The following is a 17,156-nucleotide window of genomic DNA, read 5'->3' on the forward strand; positions in this document are numbered from 1 at the left end:
AACACTAAATTCACTCTAGAGCGTGTACAGAATGAAAGACATTAAATCACAGCACATCTGGATATATTTACACACACTATCACTTTGTATTATTTCAAATACCTGTTCCAGTCACCAGCCACACAAACACGTCCTGTTATTACAGAAGGCGTACAAAGAACACATTTAATAAAAGCTTTCTGTCGATACACAACTCAGCCCCAGCCTCACACATCTCTGGAAAGACACACACTCTGCATCTCACTGGATTTAAAACTATGAAATCCGTTATTCCGTGTTTCGTATATGACTTTGGCCTCCACAACAATGAAGAGAGCAGGAGCTCCCACTTACGGACAGAAAGAACTAAAGCCCCACTGCTGTCCAACTCTGTCCTCTAGTGGAGGAAAACAGACTTACAGATAAAATCGGATACCAGCAGGAACTTCAAGTACACTCAAGCCCTGTCCCAGTTCTTGCCCTCAGCCCTAAGGCCCTGTTTGAAATGCACACCACAGTAACAAGTTCCAGCACAGTGCTTAAATACACAACACTATAAATATTATTTATAATTACTTTATATGAAAACATCACAGGATATGAGTGGATTGTAAGTAAAGACCAAGACAGCAGTGCAATCTGATATGTAGCTGCGAAATGGGCACATTAGTCTAGTCTGATTTATTTGTATGGCACTTTTTATAACCTGATGATGTCACACAGTAACTTTACAGACATTGAAAATTAAAACACATATGAAATGAATAGCTCATGTGAGCAAGCCATAGGCAAATGCTGGAGGAAGACATTTTGGGTAGAACCAAGACAAACTGTAAAACTGCCTAAATGTCTGTAAAGGCAGTGGAGGTTCTAAGTAAAGGTCTGATTAAGGGCTCATAGAGGGCACCATTGTACATTTAAAGGAGCACCCGTAAACCAAGGGTGCAAAGCTGTAAGTGTGATTAATGGGACAGGACTAAAGGGTGCACAGCCACAAGTATGAGTAAAGAGACAAAGCTTAATATGCCACTGTATTTATTATCCATTAGGTCAAGGAACATCTCTCTACACATTACAGCATTGTTCTCTGAACGTGTAAAGCCCATAGTGTCCAGTCAGAGCGCAGTGACCAACATATCTACACGCATGATGAAATCCATTCATTGTCTGTAAGCGTTTATCCAGTTCAGGGTCGCGGTGGGTCCAGAGCCTACCTGGAATCATTGGGTGCAAGGCGGAATACACCCTGGAGGGGGCGCCAGTCCTTCACAGGGCAACACAGACACTCACACTTTGACACTTTTGAGTCACTAATCCACCTACCATCGTGTGTTTTTGGACTGTGGGAGGAAACCGGAGCACCCGGAAGAAACCCACACAGACACAGGGAGAACACACCATACTCCTCACAGACAGTCACCCGGAGGGGGTCTCTGGAGCTGTGTGAGTGCAACACTACCTGCTGCACCACCGTGCCACCCAGGCATGATGAAATGCTGAATAAAAATCAATATATTCCCTTTGTAAAGTAAGAGAGTTTTTAAACCCACCCACCCCTGTTCTTACCTCTTTGTTCAAACCATAATGAAACCAGCGTCAATCTAGTATCCACACAGCCACTGACACCTGTCAGCAAGATTAACATGTATGTGATGACATGTATTGAATTATATGTAAAGAGATCCGGATCACAAGTGGTTAAATGACTGCTACTGCTCCTGCAGGGGGAGCTCTTTACAATGACACCTAATGCTGGGCTCCGAGCTGAGCCGGAGTTTATGAGGATGATCCTCTTAAGTGGATGAGACGAGGGCGACCTTACCATTGGAAATACCACCGGGATCAGCGTACAGCTGCAGGATTCCCCGGCTCTAAGGCCTGCCCACTGTCTCCCCATGACTCACAGCAGGAGCTGTGCACAGGATGCTGAGGATGATGATGATGACGATGATGTATTGAGGATGAGGTAGCTCACGACCATCTGTCCATGGCTTAGTCATGCAGTACCAACTCATCCAGCCCCATTGAGTTAAACTGGGGAAGCTGGTGGTGAGGTCATTTGGAGATTTGGGTTTTGACTGGTCAGGTCAGAGTTACTCATAGCAGCTCACGAAGCTGGAGTTTGGTATCTCTTGCGCTTGTAAACAAAAAAATCTAGAAAAATAGCCCACACTATAGAATGATATATAAAAACAAGGTCAAAATATCACAAGGATAAAAAACCACAGCAGCATTACCCTGTTTTAACAGCTCTCAGAACCACCAGTTTCGGTGCCAGTTCTGTTAAATGATAACGAGCCACACATAGCTCACACAGTGCTCACACACAGCGATACAGTGATATCATTCTAAAGGACTTGCACTCCAGGTAAATATTTAGACTTAAAAGACTGACCAAGTAGACTTGTTTTATGGTTTGTGGGTTGGTAGGTGTTTCAGAAAAGGGGCAGGAATAACACCTCACAACCTCACGATGTGATATTTTCACGATACATTGCCCATGATAACTATGGTGTCATGATATTGTGATTCTACGATACTCAATGTATTTCAGGATGATCCTCTATGACACATCTCAACCTCTGTGTGATTGAAGATAATATTCACAGAAATGGCAGGAATAATATATTTATTGGCGTCAGTTTCACGGAATCTGAAAACTAATATGAGATAATGTAGAATAAAGTACATAGCTTAGCTTCATAGCTCTAATACACATACCCTGTCCATGTCTAAGTGGGTCATCATTTCAGTGTATAGTAACCTTAAAATCACAGAAAGCAGAACAGCTCTGTGGTGACTGCACGTGTTTGTTGCATTGCCTATGTACTTTATTTTAACAAGACAGTTCAATTACATAGACTTTGTCTGTTTCAAAGCGGGTCTATTAAAAGCACCTGCATTCATTCATTATCTGTAAGTGCTTATCCAGTTTAGGGTCACGGTGGGTCCAGAGCCTACCTGGAATCATTGGGCGCAAGGCGGGAATACACCCTGGAGGGGGCACCAGTCCTTCACAGGGCGACACACACATATACATACACACACACACTCACACCTACAGACACTTTTGAGTCGCCAATCAACCTACCAACGTGTGTTTTTGGACTGTGGGAGGAAACTGGAGCACCCGGAGGAAACCCACGCAGACACAGGGAGAACACACCACACTCTTCACAGACAGTCACCCGGAGGAAACCCACGCAGACACAGGGAGAACACACCACACTCCTCACAGACAGTCACCAGGAGGAAACCCACGCAGACACAGGGAGAACACACCACACTCCTCACAGACAGTCACCCGGAGCGGGACTCGAACCCACAACCTCCAGGCTCCTGGAGCTGTGTGATTGCGACACTACCTGCTGCGCCACCGTGCCGCCCTATAGCACCTGCATATTTCAATGAAAATTAAATATGAAATCATTATTTGGCGGCATTGTATCATAAAGCAAAGCAATACGGTATATCGCTGTATCAATATTTGTCATAGCTCTAATCCAGACCCCCGTAATTAATGTTCACATTGACTGAAAATATGAGTTTTGCCCCTTTAACATAAGTTTCCTCTAGGGGACAGAGTAAACAAGAAGTATGGGGAAGAAGAGTGTGACTTGCAGGAGCAAGAGAGCAACTACTGTTCCATACCCCCACCACCCCACTTCACGGATCAGTCCATTTCAATGTTTGACTCTTGCTCCACACAGCCGCAGTTCCGCACCGTGACTCACCAGTGAAGGCAGTGGGATGGTTCATCTGCTTATCACAAATTACAGCAGCTGCATCTCAACGCAAAGTTGCAAAACCTCAATCACTTTGTTTCCTTAACGACGACAACAACACACCAAACACCTCAAACTCAGTTCCTACAATTAAATCCATTTTCAGATGGAGATGAGGGTCACGAAGAAAGGGAGGAAGTGATTAAAATCAGGAAACAAACATGCCCTTAAGTGTAGATGTCAAGTCAGGAGGTGAATCAGAGCAGAGGCCAAATGGCCACGGGACACAGCCGCCCCCTCACTCCAATCCTTCCTTCAGATTTAAGCTTCTGGAAAAAAAAGCCACCATTCATTCTTACAGTGATGAAAGCTGTTTGTAGCAGCTCTTTAACCCTCAAATCCCTCTAGTGACCTGGGACCTCATTTCCCACTCTGCACCTTGTACTTTTATTATGTTCAGGTTGTTTTATCATTTTGCTGCCTCACTCTATAAGACCTGTCACTAATATTAGAGAGAATCACACTTTACCTCCACAAGAGGAAAAGCCCCATGCCTAAAACATGTGGAACATTTCTAGCTGAGAGAACGTCTGTGTCCGAAATCGCGTACTTCCATACGGAACAGTGCGCAAACGCAGTATGCGAGAAGGACTAGGGTGTCTGAATACATAGTATTCGTCAAACAGTACGCGAAAGGTATGTACGCATGACGTACTTCATTGGGTGAAATTGAAGTATGCAACCCCAGCTTTAACGGTTGGGCAGTGCGCACTGGATCCAATTCAGTAAGTACTGTTGAAGTACACACTTTCGGATGCAGCCCTACATGTGTGAAAGGGTAACTCCAGAAACTCTCCGGATCTGAATGGAGTTCATATGTTAAAATGACTTAAAACACTGGAACAACTATTGGGATCGAAGAACTGATCAATGCTTCTTACCTATGGAAAACTTTTACTAATTTTCTCCCAATTCATTGACTACCTGCCAATTCTGCTGTGTCACCTGTAAATTGGCCAAATCATTAAAAAAACTATATATATATATATTGTTTTTTTAATGATTTATTGTTTTTTTAAAGATTATTTCAGTTATATTAATACTAGCAAAAAAGTATTTCCAGTAGCTTAGACCAAACCCTCCATATCTTAGCAACCAGTGGTCAGTAGAATGATATCTGTAAGTGGTAAAAGATAACATTTCAACCACATTTTCATGAAATTGAGTATTATTTAATGTACCGTGTTTTCATTTTCATTCGTAAGCGCTTATCCAGTTCAGGGTCGTGGTGGGTCAAGGCAGGAATACACCCTGGAGGGGGCACCAGTCCTTCACAGGGTGACACACACTCACACATACAGACACTTAGGTGCCAATCCACATTCCAACGTGTGTTTTTGGACTGTGGGAGGAAACCCACGCGGACACAGGGAGAACACACCAACTCCTCACAGACAGTTACCCGGAGCGGGACTCAAACCCACAACCTCCAGGTCCCTGGAGCTGTGTGACTGCGACACTAACCTGCTGCACCACCGTGCCGCCCCTGTACTGTGTTTTATTTTTATATTTCGCCACTGAAACAATGGCAAGATGGTTGTTACTGCACTAAAGTTATATGCAATAAGTAAATAAATAATGCACAAAAGTCTTGTGTTCTATTACTTTTGCTGTTTTATTTATATTAAAGGTTAGAGAAGCAGGCTTGGGGTTCAGTCCCCTCAAACAGCAGGAACATTGGAGCTGGGGGGTGGGGGGGAGTGAAAAAAACAGCGTTGTCTCCTCCCTCAACAACCAGGGCTGAGGTGCCCTTAAAGAAAAACACATTACTCTGCACCGCTCCCAATTGCTTCGATGGCTGCCTGCCCTCTGTTCTTTGACCATATAGTGCACCGGTGTGTGTGTGTGTTTTACTGTTACAGTTTTTATATTTGATGACAGATTTACTGTACTCCACTAGAGCAGAATGTATATGCCATGTGTCGGTAGCCTACTGTATTCAAAGCAGTGATATTTGAACCATGCAGAAATGACCAGGCTTCTATGCAATGCTAATCCAGGTAGATGTAGTGCATATTTCTACACATTATAAGTGTTTGTTTTTCAGTGTACATCAAAAACATTGACCCAAAAAATCCCTTATCTTTTTATTCCTGTTGTCGATGAAATGTTTTACAGTTTGGTTCAGGGGGTACCATTGTGGCAGTATGTACGTTTATTTGACTTGGGTGTCAGTGCTGGGTCACTAACAACTTGAGGCGTGTTTTAAATGTTTGGAGAAAGAACTGTGCAATTAAGGGGTTAAAGGCTACATTTAAAACTGAGGTGTAGGAAGGTGATCTGGGATCAGAGGAGAAGGGGGTAAGATGTAAGCAGAGGAAGATTTATGTTCAGACAGAGAGCTGGGGGCATTTCTCTCCCACTCGACCTGTACAGACACACAGCTCCCCTGCAGATATGCGGTGAAGAGACCACACAATACACCCCCACCCCATACGCACAGGGCATACCAACACACACACACACAAAACATGCAAAGTCACGTTTACAAGAGCTCGTGTTGCCAGAAAGCACAGAGCAAATAAAGGCACATTCATACCAGGCTAATCCTCCCCCTGGAAAAAACTATTTTCTACATTGTTCTAGTTCAGTGTGTTAATGTGAATGGGTCCCATCCCAGACTCAGTAACTCCCTTCAGAGATTTGCGCAGATTGCAGAAATTGTTTGCAAATATTTTTATGTAATAATTAAGTCTGAACACTGAATCATTTTAATATTATGGTAAAATTAATTATGTTAAAGCTGCAAAAAACTGTAACTGGAAACTGGGCCTTGAGCAAATGAGTACTGCCAATAATCCGTGTACATATCTAATTATGACAGTATGTAAACATAGAATAATGACATCATAATACCGTCCTTGTTTCTAAACTCCAGCAGCACTGCTGTTCCGGATCCACTCATACCAGGGCAACACACACTAACACACCACCACCATTTTCATTGATGAATATGAGGCTCCAGTCAAAATATAGTACTAGTGTTGTGGCCCTACTCGTGACTACTGAAGAACAAGGTGAAAGTGGGCAACGTATGCAGAGCAACACATTTTAACTTAACAACTACCTACCTACATAAGTGCACCTATGTGGTCAGAGAACACCTATAACATATATGGTCTCTATAAAAGTATTAACCATCACCAATTCTTGTAGATAATGATCCATTAGCAAAAAAGCCTCGTAGCTCAAAAGCTAAACTAAAGAAACAAACGCTAAAGTAGATGTTCCTTGAATTAATGTTTATAACGTATTACTTGGCTGCTTTCCTAACTGCCACTTATTTGTCACACAACGGGCCAGCCACAGTTGGTCTTGAGACCACCACAGCGTTAGACCACCACAATGTGCCAAACTTTGCATGTGACCACAGTACAAAAGACCACTAACACAACTCAGTGTACATAGTTTGGACTCAGCTGGAGATTAGCAGAACACAAACGTAACTACAAACTCATCACAGGATCAAATTCCGTTCCTAACTGACATTAATACCTTAACATTTAGAGTGTGACACAACAGAAAACAAAGCATAAAGAGAGCGTTCCTGTCCATCAGTGGAGGGAGGCGTCAATTCTTTAAAGGGGTCACTTCAGTTCCGCAAGACAAAACAAACACAAAGAGGCAGAGAGAGAGAGAGAGAGAGAGAGAGAGAGAGGGAGAGAGAGAGAGAGAGAGAGAGAGAGAGAGAGAGACTAGATTATGTTGAGAAAACAGACGGTGAAAATTAATAAAAGTGAGAAACAGAAAGTTTAAGAGCGCTATAAACAGAAAGAGGCTGCAGAAACAACTAAAGAAAAGAATAGAAATAAAATAATGGGGAGAGGCATTAAAAGTAGGAGAGAGAGAGAGAGAGAGAGAGAGAGAGAGAGAGAGAGAGAAATTAAAAATGTGCTGAATTCACAGGAAATAAGGGAGAGAAAGTTTTAAGAAAGTGAGAGACAGTAGAAAGTAGAATGTGAGAAAGTGAGGGAGAGGTAAAAAATAAAGAAAGAAATGGAGTCAGGTAAAATGTCACTAAAGAGGCACATGAAGATATGCACTGAACCTGTGTTTGTAGATTCAGATGGGTGTTACTTACACACGTTCTTCAGACACATGTAAATGTGAAATAAAATAACGTGTTGATGTAACTTGTTTGTTTCATGTGGAAATTAAATTCTGTATTTGTGACTGCGAACTGAATGTGTTTTTTACTGAATGTACTGTTGCTCAGTCACTCTGCTCCTACGCTGATTCCACTTAAAGCTCAACAATAGTGGCCAGCCCACCCTGGAGCAGTGTCTCTTAATGGCTGAACTCAGAGGGTGAATGGTGCCAGCTTAGGCCCGAGTCCAGCAGGCCACAAATAGTCCTACAAACGGGATGTGTGTTTCTGCTCTGATTGGTGTGAATAAAGGAGGGGAACATCAGTGACGTGAATAAGAAAACTCTGAATGGAAGACAGCACACATGGCCTTCTCCAACAAACCACAATAGAGTAAGAACACACACATAATCATTTTAATGAACAAGATACGCTAGCTTTGTGCATATTATATTTCCAATAGATTTTAGACAAGACATAACAAGTGAATTCAGCTGATTTAAGATGCACCAATCGTGGAGACGTGTATTCAGCTGATCAAATCTCCATGCAAAAGCATCGTATGAAATGGAACACTCTTGGGCACAGTGGGCATGCACCAGTCCATCAAAGGGCATCATATATTCACCCAGTCACTCACACACGGGGACTTTACCAACATGTTTTTGATAATCAGCACACATGGAGGAAACCCATGCAAACACAGAGAGAATACAGCACCTCACCAAAAAGGAATAGGACCCAGGCCGCTAGGATCCTGGAGCTGCATGAAAGCAAAACTAATTCCTGCATCAATATGCCAACACTAACCTCTTTCTTTACTATAGAAAACAATCAGTAAACATACAGAACAGTCTTTTAGGGCATTTTATACATTTAATTAAGTGAATGCGTGAGTAAGTTCCATTCCATTAAATTCCATTAAATACTTCACATCTAAAAATATACCAGACTTGTTCAGACTAATTCTGTGGCTCTGCTAAGCCCACAATCTGACTGGAATGTCATAAAACCTTTACAACACAATATATCTACAGACCCTACATTGAGAAATGCTCAATAAGGCTGTTACCAAAAAACAGCAATTTTATTTTATTGCTAAAATACTAAATATCACAGTCTCACCCTGCCAATTTACTCTGAGCTTTCAACACAGACCACCTGATGGAAAAAAAAGCACCAAACAAAATTTCTAAATCTCTACCTGTCGATTGTTTGTAAACAAAGAGAAATAAAAATCCCTATTATTGGCTCATGGTAAGAAAGCTCTGGAGGAATCTAAGGGACTGCCTCCAGGAATAAACAGAGAAACACAACAAAGCCAACACAAACTAAACAGCTTTGAAAATTACAGAGCGCGGCTTTAAAGGCTGTCTGAGGCGATCCCTTTTGCTCGCATAGAAACTGAATCCGAAGGGGGTGCAGGTCATCAGGTTTACAAACAGCTTAAAGGAACAGTTAAAGCCAAAAAAACAATGAATGAAAACTGCTAGCCCCCAATTAGCATTATGACAACAAAGGTTCAAGCTAATTAGTGGCTGCTAATGCTGTTAGCCAACTTAGCATGTTTGGTCAACAGCTCCTCTGACTATTTTCCAAGCCTGCAGAGCCCAGGCTGCACATCAGACCTGTGCAATTGAGGTGACATTTTCCAGAAACATTCAGCCACAGACACATCAGTCAGAGGGTTTTATGGGGGAAATACTTCATTTAAAAATATCCAGCTTAGAGATGCAATTGTTGCCAACCACAGACAATGCAGCGTACCAAAGAGGTGAAAAGCATGATGGATGGATAAAAGATAAATGAGAGGAATTACATTGCAGTTGAAATCAGATTTTACACAAAAGCACTGTCAGTTTCTGATAAGAATTTCTTGTATTAGGCTAAGTCTTTAAAAAAATATGTTGTGTTATAAAGAATATCTGTTTTCACTCAGCAGTGTCCACTGTTCACATTTGCTAACTGCCTTTGATCAGGTGTACTATGGGTCTTGAATATGTTTTGAGCACAGTGCCATGAAAATGCTGATGTTCTGTTTAATTCAAAATAGTTCTAATGTATTGTTCTGGTGTGCCGGTAAGGTGTATACTCTCGGCCTAATTATTGTACTGCACTGAGGTGTACTGTCATTGGGGTATTTGTGAACTATGTTTAGAGGTGTACTGTCATGAGTGCACTATTAAGAGGTGTACTCTCACTGGTGTACTATTTAGAGGTGTGTACTCTCACTGGTGTACTATTTATAAGGGTGTACTCTCACTGGTGTACTATTTATAGGTGTACTCTCATTGGTGTACTATTTATAGGTGTACTGTCACTGGTGTACTATTTAGAGGTGTACTGTCACAGGTATACTATTTAGAGGTGTGTACTCTCACTGGTGTACTATTTAGAGGTGTACTCTCATTGGTGTACTATTTATAGGTGTACTGTCACTGATGTACTATTTAGAGGTGTACTGTCACAGGTATACTATTTAGAGGTGTGTACTCTCACTGGTGTACTATTTATAGGTGTACTGTCACTGGTGTACTATTTAGAGGTGTACTGTCACAGGTATACTATTTAGAGGTGTGTACTCTCACTGGTGTACTATTTAGAGGCGGACAGTCACCGGTGTACTATTTAGAGGTGTACTGCCACAGGTGTAGTATTTAGAGGTGTGTACTCTCACTGGTGTACTATTTAGAGGTGTACTCTTATTGGTGTAATATTTATAGGTGTACTGTCACTGGTGTACTATTTATAGGTGTACTGTCACTGCTGTACTATTTAGAGGTGCACTGTCACTGGCGTACTATTTAGAGGTGTGTACTCTCGCTGGTGTACTATTTAGAGATGTACTCTCATTGGTGTACTATTTAGAGGTGTACTGTCACTGGTGTACTATTTAGAGGTGTGTACTCTCGCTGGTGTACTATTTAGAGGTGTGTACTCTCACTGGTGTACTATTTAGAGGTGTGTACTCTCACTGGTGTACTGTTTATAGGTGTACTGTCACTGGTGTACTATTTAGAGGTGTGTACTCTCGCTGGTGTACTATTTAGAGGTGTGTACTCTCACTGGTGTACTATTTAGAAGGGTGTACTCTCACTGGTGTACTATTTATAGGTGTACTCTCATTGGTGTACTATTTATAGGTGTACTGTCACTGGTGTACTATTTAGTGGTGTACTGTCACAGGTATACTATTTAGAGGTGTGTACTCTCACTGGTGTACTATTTAGAGGTGTACTCTCATTGGTGTACTATTTATAGGTGTACTGTCACTGATGTACTATTTAGAGGTGTACTGTCACAGGTATACTATTTAGAGGTGTGTACTCTCACTGGTGTACTATTTATAGGTGTACTGTCACTGATGTACTATTTAGAGGTGTACTGTCACAGGTATACTATTTAGAGGTGTGTACTCTCACTGGTGTACTATTTAGAGGCGGACAGTCACCGGTGTACTATTTAGAGGTGTACTGCCACAGGTGTAGTATTTAGAGGTGTGTACTCTCACTGGTGTACTATTTAGAGGTGTACTCTTATTGGTGTAATATTTATAGGTGTACTGTCACTGGTGTACTATTTATAGGTGTACTGTCACTGCTGTACTATTTAGAGGTGCACTGTCACTGGCGTACTATTTAGAGGTGTGTACTCTCGCTGGTGTACTATTTAGAGATGTACTCTCATTGGTGTACTATTTAGAGGTGTACTGTCACTGGTGTACTATTTAGAGGTGTGTACTCTCGCTGGTGTACTATTTAGAGGTGTGTACTCTCACTGGTGTACTATTTAGAGGTGTGTACTCTCACTGGTGTACTGTTTATAGGTGTACTGTCACTGGTGTACTATTTAGAGGTGTGTACTCTCGCTGGTGTACTATTTAGAGGTGTGTACTCTCACTGGTGTACTATTTAGAGGTGTGTACTCTCACTGGTGTACTGTTTATAGGTGTGTACTCTCATTGGTGTACTATTTAGAGGTGTACTGTCACTTGTGTACTATTTAGAGGCGTAATCTCACTGGTGTACTATTTAGAGGCGGACTGTCACTGGTGTACTATTTAGAGGTGTGTACTCTCACTGGTGTACTATTTAGAGGTGGACTGTCACTGGTGTACTATTTAGAGGTGTACTCTCATCTGTGTACTATTTAGAGGCAGACTGTCACTGGTGTACTATTTATAGGTGTGTACTCTCACTGTTGTACTATTTAGAGGTGTGTACTCTCATTGGTGTACTATTTAGAGGTGTGTACTCTCACTGGTGTACTATTTAGAGGTGTGTACTCTCACTGGGGTACTATTTAGAGGTGTACTCTCATTCGTGTACTATTTAGAGGTGTGTACTTTCACTGGTGTACTATGTATAGGTGTGTACTCTCACTGGTGTATTATTTAGAGGTGTACTCTCATTGGTGTACTATTTAGAGGTGTGTACTCTCACTGGTGTACTATTAATAGGTGTGTACTCTCACTGGTGTACTATTTAGAGACAGACTGTCACTGGTGTACTATTAATAGGTGTGTACTCTCACTGGTGTACTATTTAGAGACAGACTGTCACTGGTGTACTGTTTAGAGGTGTGTACTCTCACTGGTGTACTATTTAGAAGCAGACTGTCACTGGTGTACTATTTAGAGGTGTGTACTCTCACTGGTGTGCTATTTAGAGGTGTGTTCTCTCACTTGTGTATTATTCAGAGGTGTGTTCTCTCACTGGTGTACTATTTATAGGTGTACTCTCATTGGTGTACTATTTATAGGTGTACTGTCACTGGTGTACTATTTATAGGTGTACTGTCACTGGTGTACTATTTAGAGGTGTACTGTCACTGGTGTACCATTTAGAGGTCTGTAATCACACTGGTGTACTATTTAGAGGTGTACTCTCATTTGTGTACTATTTAGAGGTGTACTCTCATTTGTGTACTATTTAGAGGTGTGTACTCTCACTGGTGTACTATTTAGAGGTGTACTCTCATTTGTGTACTATTTAGAGGTGCACTCTCATTAGTGTACTGTTTAGAGGTGTACTCTCACTGGTGTACTATTTAGAGGCGGACTGTCACTGGTGTACTATTTAGAGGCGGACTCTCACTGGTGTATTATTTAGAGGCGGACTGTCACTGGTGTACTGTTTAGAGGTGTGTACTGTCACTGGTGTACTATTTATAGGTCTGTACTCTCACTGGTGTACTTTTTAGAGGTGTACTTGCACTGGTGTACTATTAAAAGATGTTCCATCTCTAGTGTATGTGTACTGTAAGTAGTGAATATATTCTCTCAGTGATGAGGGAGGTCTGATTGATGAAGGCGACATATGAGATGAAAGTAATGGTTTTTACCGAGGTATTTGATGTCGAAGCCGTGAGGGGCTTTCAAGGACCTTCTCATCCAGGCCTCTCTGAGCGCCTCAAGGTGCTCCTCCTCGCCCTGGATCAGCAGCACGTGCTCGTCTATCCAGCCCAGGAAAAAGGTCTCGGCGATGGCGTCAGCCACCATCTTGTTCCAGAAATAGTTTGCGTTGAGCGCCTTGAAGTCGGCGAAGATCTCGTAGCCGGTGTGGTGCCGCGGCGGCTCGGCGCTCTCGCTTACCCCCGCGGGAGAGCCGTCCGCGCGCCGCCGCGAGAGCACGATGGCCAGCGAGTGAGGCGCGAGCTGCAGGAACGGCTCCATCACGCGAACGCGCGCGCACACGCGCTCTCTCTCACACGCACACACACTTACTACACACTCTCAAACACTGAGGAGGGATGGAGGGGGGGTCACCGAGCATCCATCACAGGAGGCTTCACGAGACCACCGCTGGAGGAATACAGAGAGAGAGAGAGAGAGAGAGGAGATGGGTAAAGGAAGGATAGAGTGGGACAGGAAGGGCAGAAAGAAAGCGGGAAAGGGATAGATGCTGATGAAAAGGGAGGGAGGACGCTTAAAAGATATGTAGAGAAAGGGACGGAGAGTGGATGGTATAGAAAAGGTACAGAAGGAACGTGTGAGGCTGAGAGGAGAGAGGGAGGATTGTAGACGTAGAAAAATAGAGGGAGACAGGTAGGTAGGTAGAGAGAGAAAAAGGGGAGAGAGAGAGAGAGAGAGAGGTGGAGTATGGAGGTGTAGTTCACTGCCTTTCTGGATGGAGGGACATTTTGTTTGAGAAGGAGCGGGAGAAGAAAAGCGCGGAGGAACACCACACACTGCGGCGAGCGCTCCACGCCCGCACTGTCCGAAGATCTCTGCGCCCCGTCGACGCTCTCATCCGCCCGCCGCTCACCTTGACCAGCATCATCCGCGCTAGATCGCTATTATTCCTCCTCCTCCTCCTCTTCCTCCTGCGCGTGAACAGGCCACATAGCGCACGCGACTTACAAACACCTCCGGGCGAATTGTAAATATAAACCGACGAAGGAACAAGGCAAATATCCACAGGAGAGTGAGGAACGGGGTGTGTGTGTGTGTGTGTGTGTGTGTGTGTGTGTATCTTCCTCCTCCTCCTCCTCCTCCTCGAGGTACTGCAGGAGCTCGCGGGGCCGGTGCGCGCGCGCTCTCGCCAGATCTGTGTCTCTGACTCACTGGATCACCTTCACGCACGCGCTGTGAAAAATTGCCGTGAACGACGCCACCTGCTGGAGACTAGTGCTCGCCGCTTCTCTAGATTCTTTCTCTGCCTTTCTGCTTCCACACTTTAGTCATCTATTTTCTATATCCACCTTTCCCCCTCCATCTTTCTCTCTGTCTGTCTCTTAATTCATCCTCTCTTTCTCATTCTATCCCTCATTTTCCATATTGATCCATCTCTTTATCTGCTTATCTTTCTCTAAATACACATTTTGTCTGCTATCCATCCTCTCACTATCTTACTATCCTCAAGAGCTCGGCTTCATAATGGTACAGAGACATAAATAAACTTTACCATTTTTAAAGACATCAGTGCCATCATCAACAGCTCCTTGTGCTCAGGGATTCAGGAACTGCCTTCTGAGTTCTAGACCACCAGAGTGGTACATACTCTGAAGTATCCACACTCAGAAGCGCCATCATCTGCAAATATTCCCTCTAAAAAATGTCCTGTACGCAGTCAATCATCAGTTGTCTCTGTGACAGTTACAGTGACGCCAAGTGGACACTGTTATTTACAATTTTGTTCAATTTATAATAGTACACTCAAAAAAAGAAATCATTGAAATAACAATTTAATTACGCCACACATTTCCATCTAAACGAATTAAGTAGAATCAGCATATATACTCTTCTCTACTTCAACCAAACCCAGTAAACAATTAGCCGTTGATTCAACGTTGAAATAACGTCATGACTGACGTCTAATCAACGTTCTCTTAAGGTTGAAAATGAAAGTTGAAAATACGTCCACACACAGAGATTGAAAAGACGATCATTAGACGTATTTTGGACGTCCATTGACGTTATTAATTGGTCCCGAAATAAATAACTTGTATAAAACGCGTTTTGGACGTCCACTGACATTATCAATTGGTCACCACTTGACTAACTTATTAAGATGGATTTTGGACGTCCATTGACGTCTAAAATATGTCCTTGACGGACAGATTACTTTTAGACCTATTTTGAACGTCCAGGGACGTTCCTTGTTTACTGGGAAGCTACATTTGTTGACTGAATGCATGTATAAACTGTCAGACCTTCACTAAACTAAATATTTGTTTGTACAACAAACTTCAGTTAAATTATATGAATTTTAGTAGTGTGGTTTAATACAACTGAACTAAAACGTGTTCCATTAACAAGTACAAATGTATTTCTATCTACTTATTCAATATGAAGCACCTCATTTCCATCCAAATTAATTAAGTAGAGGTAATTTAAAAAAAATAAAACAACACAACAAATGTAAAAAAATCCCTCAGCTTTATTTAAAAAACAAGCAGAGTCCCTAAACATTGAGCGGATCCTACTGAGCATGCTCAATTCCAACCAGAACTGTGGAGCAAGGAGAAACGTTTTACAGGAAGGATTCAACACCCCCAGGATAAACATTTGGAAGATTCAGAGCATTCATTTGGACAACGACAATATACAGCCAATATATATATGTTTGAGAACCTACAAGTAATCAGCCATTAATGCATGCGGGCAGTTAAAAGGTGTTTTTAGTCCCTCTTGCAAAACTACTCACTGTAGATGCTTGTTTTTAGGAACTGCACATTTGGTGATCATCTTTTTCAACAAGGTTCATGATGATGTTTTGGAACACTTCTCAGTTCTTGTGGGTCATTACTGCCCTGTTTATAATCTCCTTTACTATTTGTTATAGGGTGAGCAGGCGTCCTCTTTTACACGGACATATCGTCTTATTTAGATTTTAAAATGTCCGGCCGGAATTTCACAAACGTCCGACATTTTGTTTTTCTAGAGCTTACATAGAACTTCAAGAAGCGTTTCGTTCACAAACTAGTCCCGCCCTCACCTACTCCGATTGGTTCGCTTGAGTGAGAAGGGGGCGTGGTGAAGTAGCCTAAAATCTTCTGATTGGACGGTCTGACTGTAGAGCTACCGTTATTGGTCGATATCCTTCTCTGTAAACATTTAATTGGTCAGTCTGCACGTCAGTAGTCCTTGTTTACGTCAGGCAAAGCTCCTGTACCTACCCTCATCTCGAGCAGCTATGCCGAAACATAAATGTAAGTTCTCGGGTGAATTAAAAAAGAAACTCCCATGTTTTGTGTAGCAAATAAAGGTTCATATAAAGCACACATACGTTCAGCTAAGCATACAACTGGAGCGAGGGACCCCTCCCCCCACCCAGACATGTCCTCTTTTTCACCATCTCAGATCTGGTCACCCTAATTGGTTACTACATTAAAATTCTGACCAGCAGCTAAACTGAAAACATTACTGATGCCACAACGAAGGCAAATCCGTGAATGGTTATTCCGCAAAAATTAAAAAACAATTTTGCTTCTGAGTGCTCACAATAGTTTTAAAAGAGGGAATTACTTTCAGCAGCAAAGGCTAGCAAGCAAAATTTGTACCAAACTAAACATATTTTATTCACCCAAAAACTCCTATATTTATGTACATCAGATAAGAATGAATTAGGTACTCAGCCAAAATGTAAATAACTTACATAAGTTCAATATATTTTCATTTTGTAAGGCAAACAACCCCCTTGGTTGATTTTTTTGAGTGGCTAATGTAGTTTTAAGAGCCCTGACTCTTAATGGTGTAGCATGAGGTAGCTCCTTTCCCCAGGGAGGAAACCTAAAATTTAAAACAATATACTGTCTTTCACACTCAGAGCCCATTACAATATCAAAACTTACAAACAGTAACC

General features: G+C 42.3%; 1 protein-coding gene across 3 annotated transcripts in view; it reads right to left on the reverse strand.

Moving 5' to 3' along the window:
• stox2b (storkhead box 2b) overlaps positions 1–13,603 on the reverse strand; it is an 86,033-nt gene extending 72,430 nt beyond the window's left edge. For all 3 annotated transcript variants that reach the window (XM_066668500.1, XM_066668501.1, XM_066668504.1), the window contains exon 1: positions 13,195–13,603. In XM_066668500.1, the coding sequence (XP_066524597.1) occupies positions 13,195–13,525 (331 nt within the window). In that variant the 5' untranslated portion in view covers positions 13,526–13,603. The remainder of the gene's footprint in view (positions 1–13,194) is intronic.
• Between the last annotated feature and the right edge of the window lie 3,553 nt (positions 13,604–17,156).

This window comes from Hoplias malabaricus, chromosome 4 (genome assembly GCF_029633855.1).
Source record: "Hoplias malabaricus isolate fHopMal1 chromosome 4, fHopMal1.hap1, whole genome shotgun sequence".
Classification (NCBI taxonomy): Eukaryota; Metazoa; Chordata; class Actinopteri; order Characiformes; family Erythrinidae; genus Hoplias; species Hoplias malabaricus.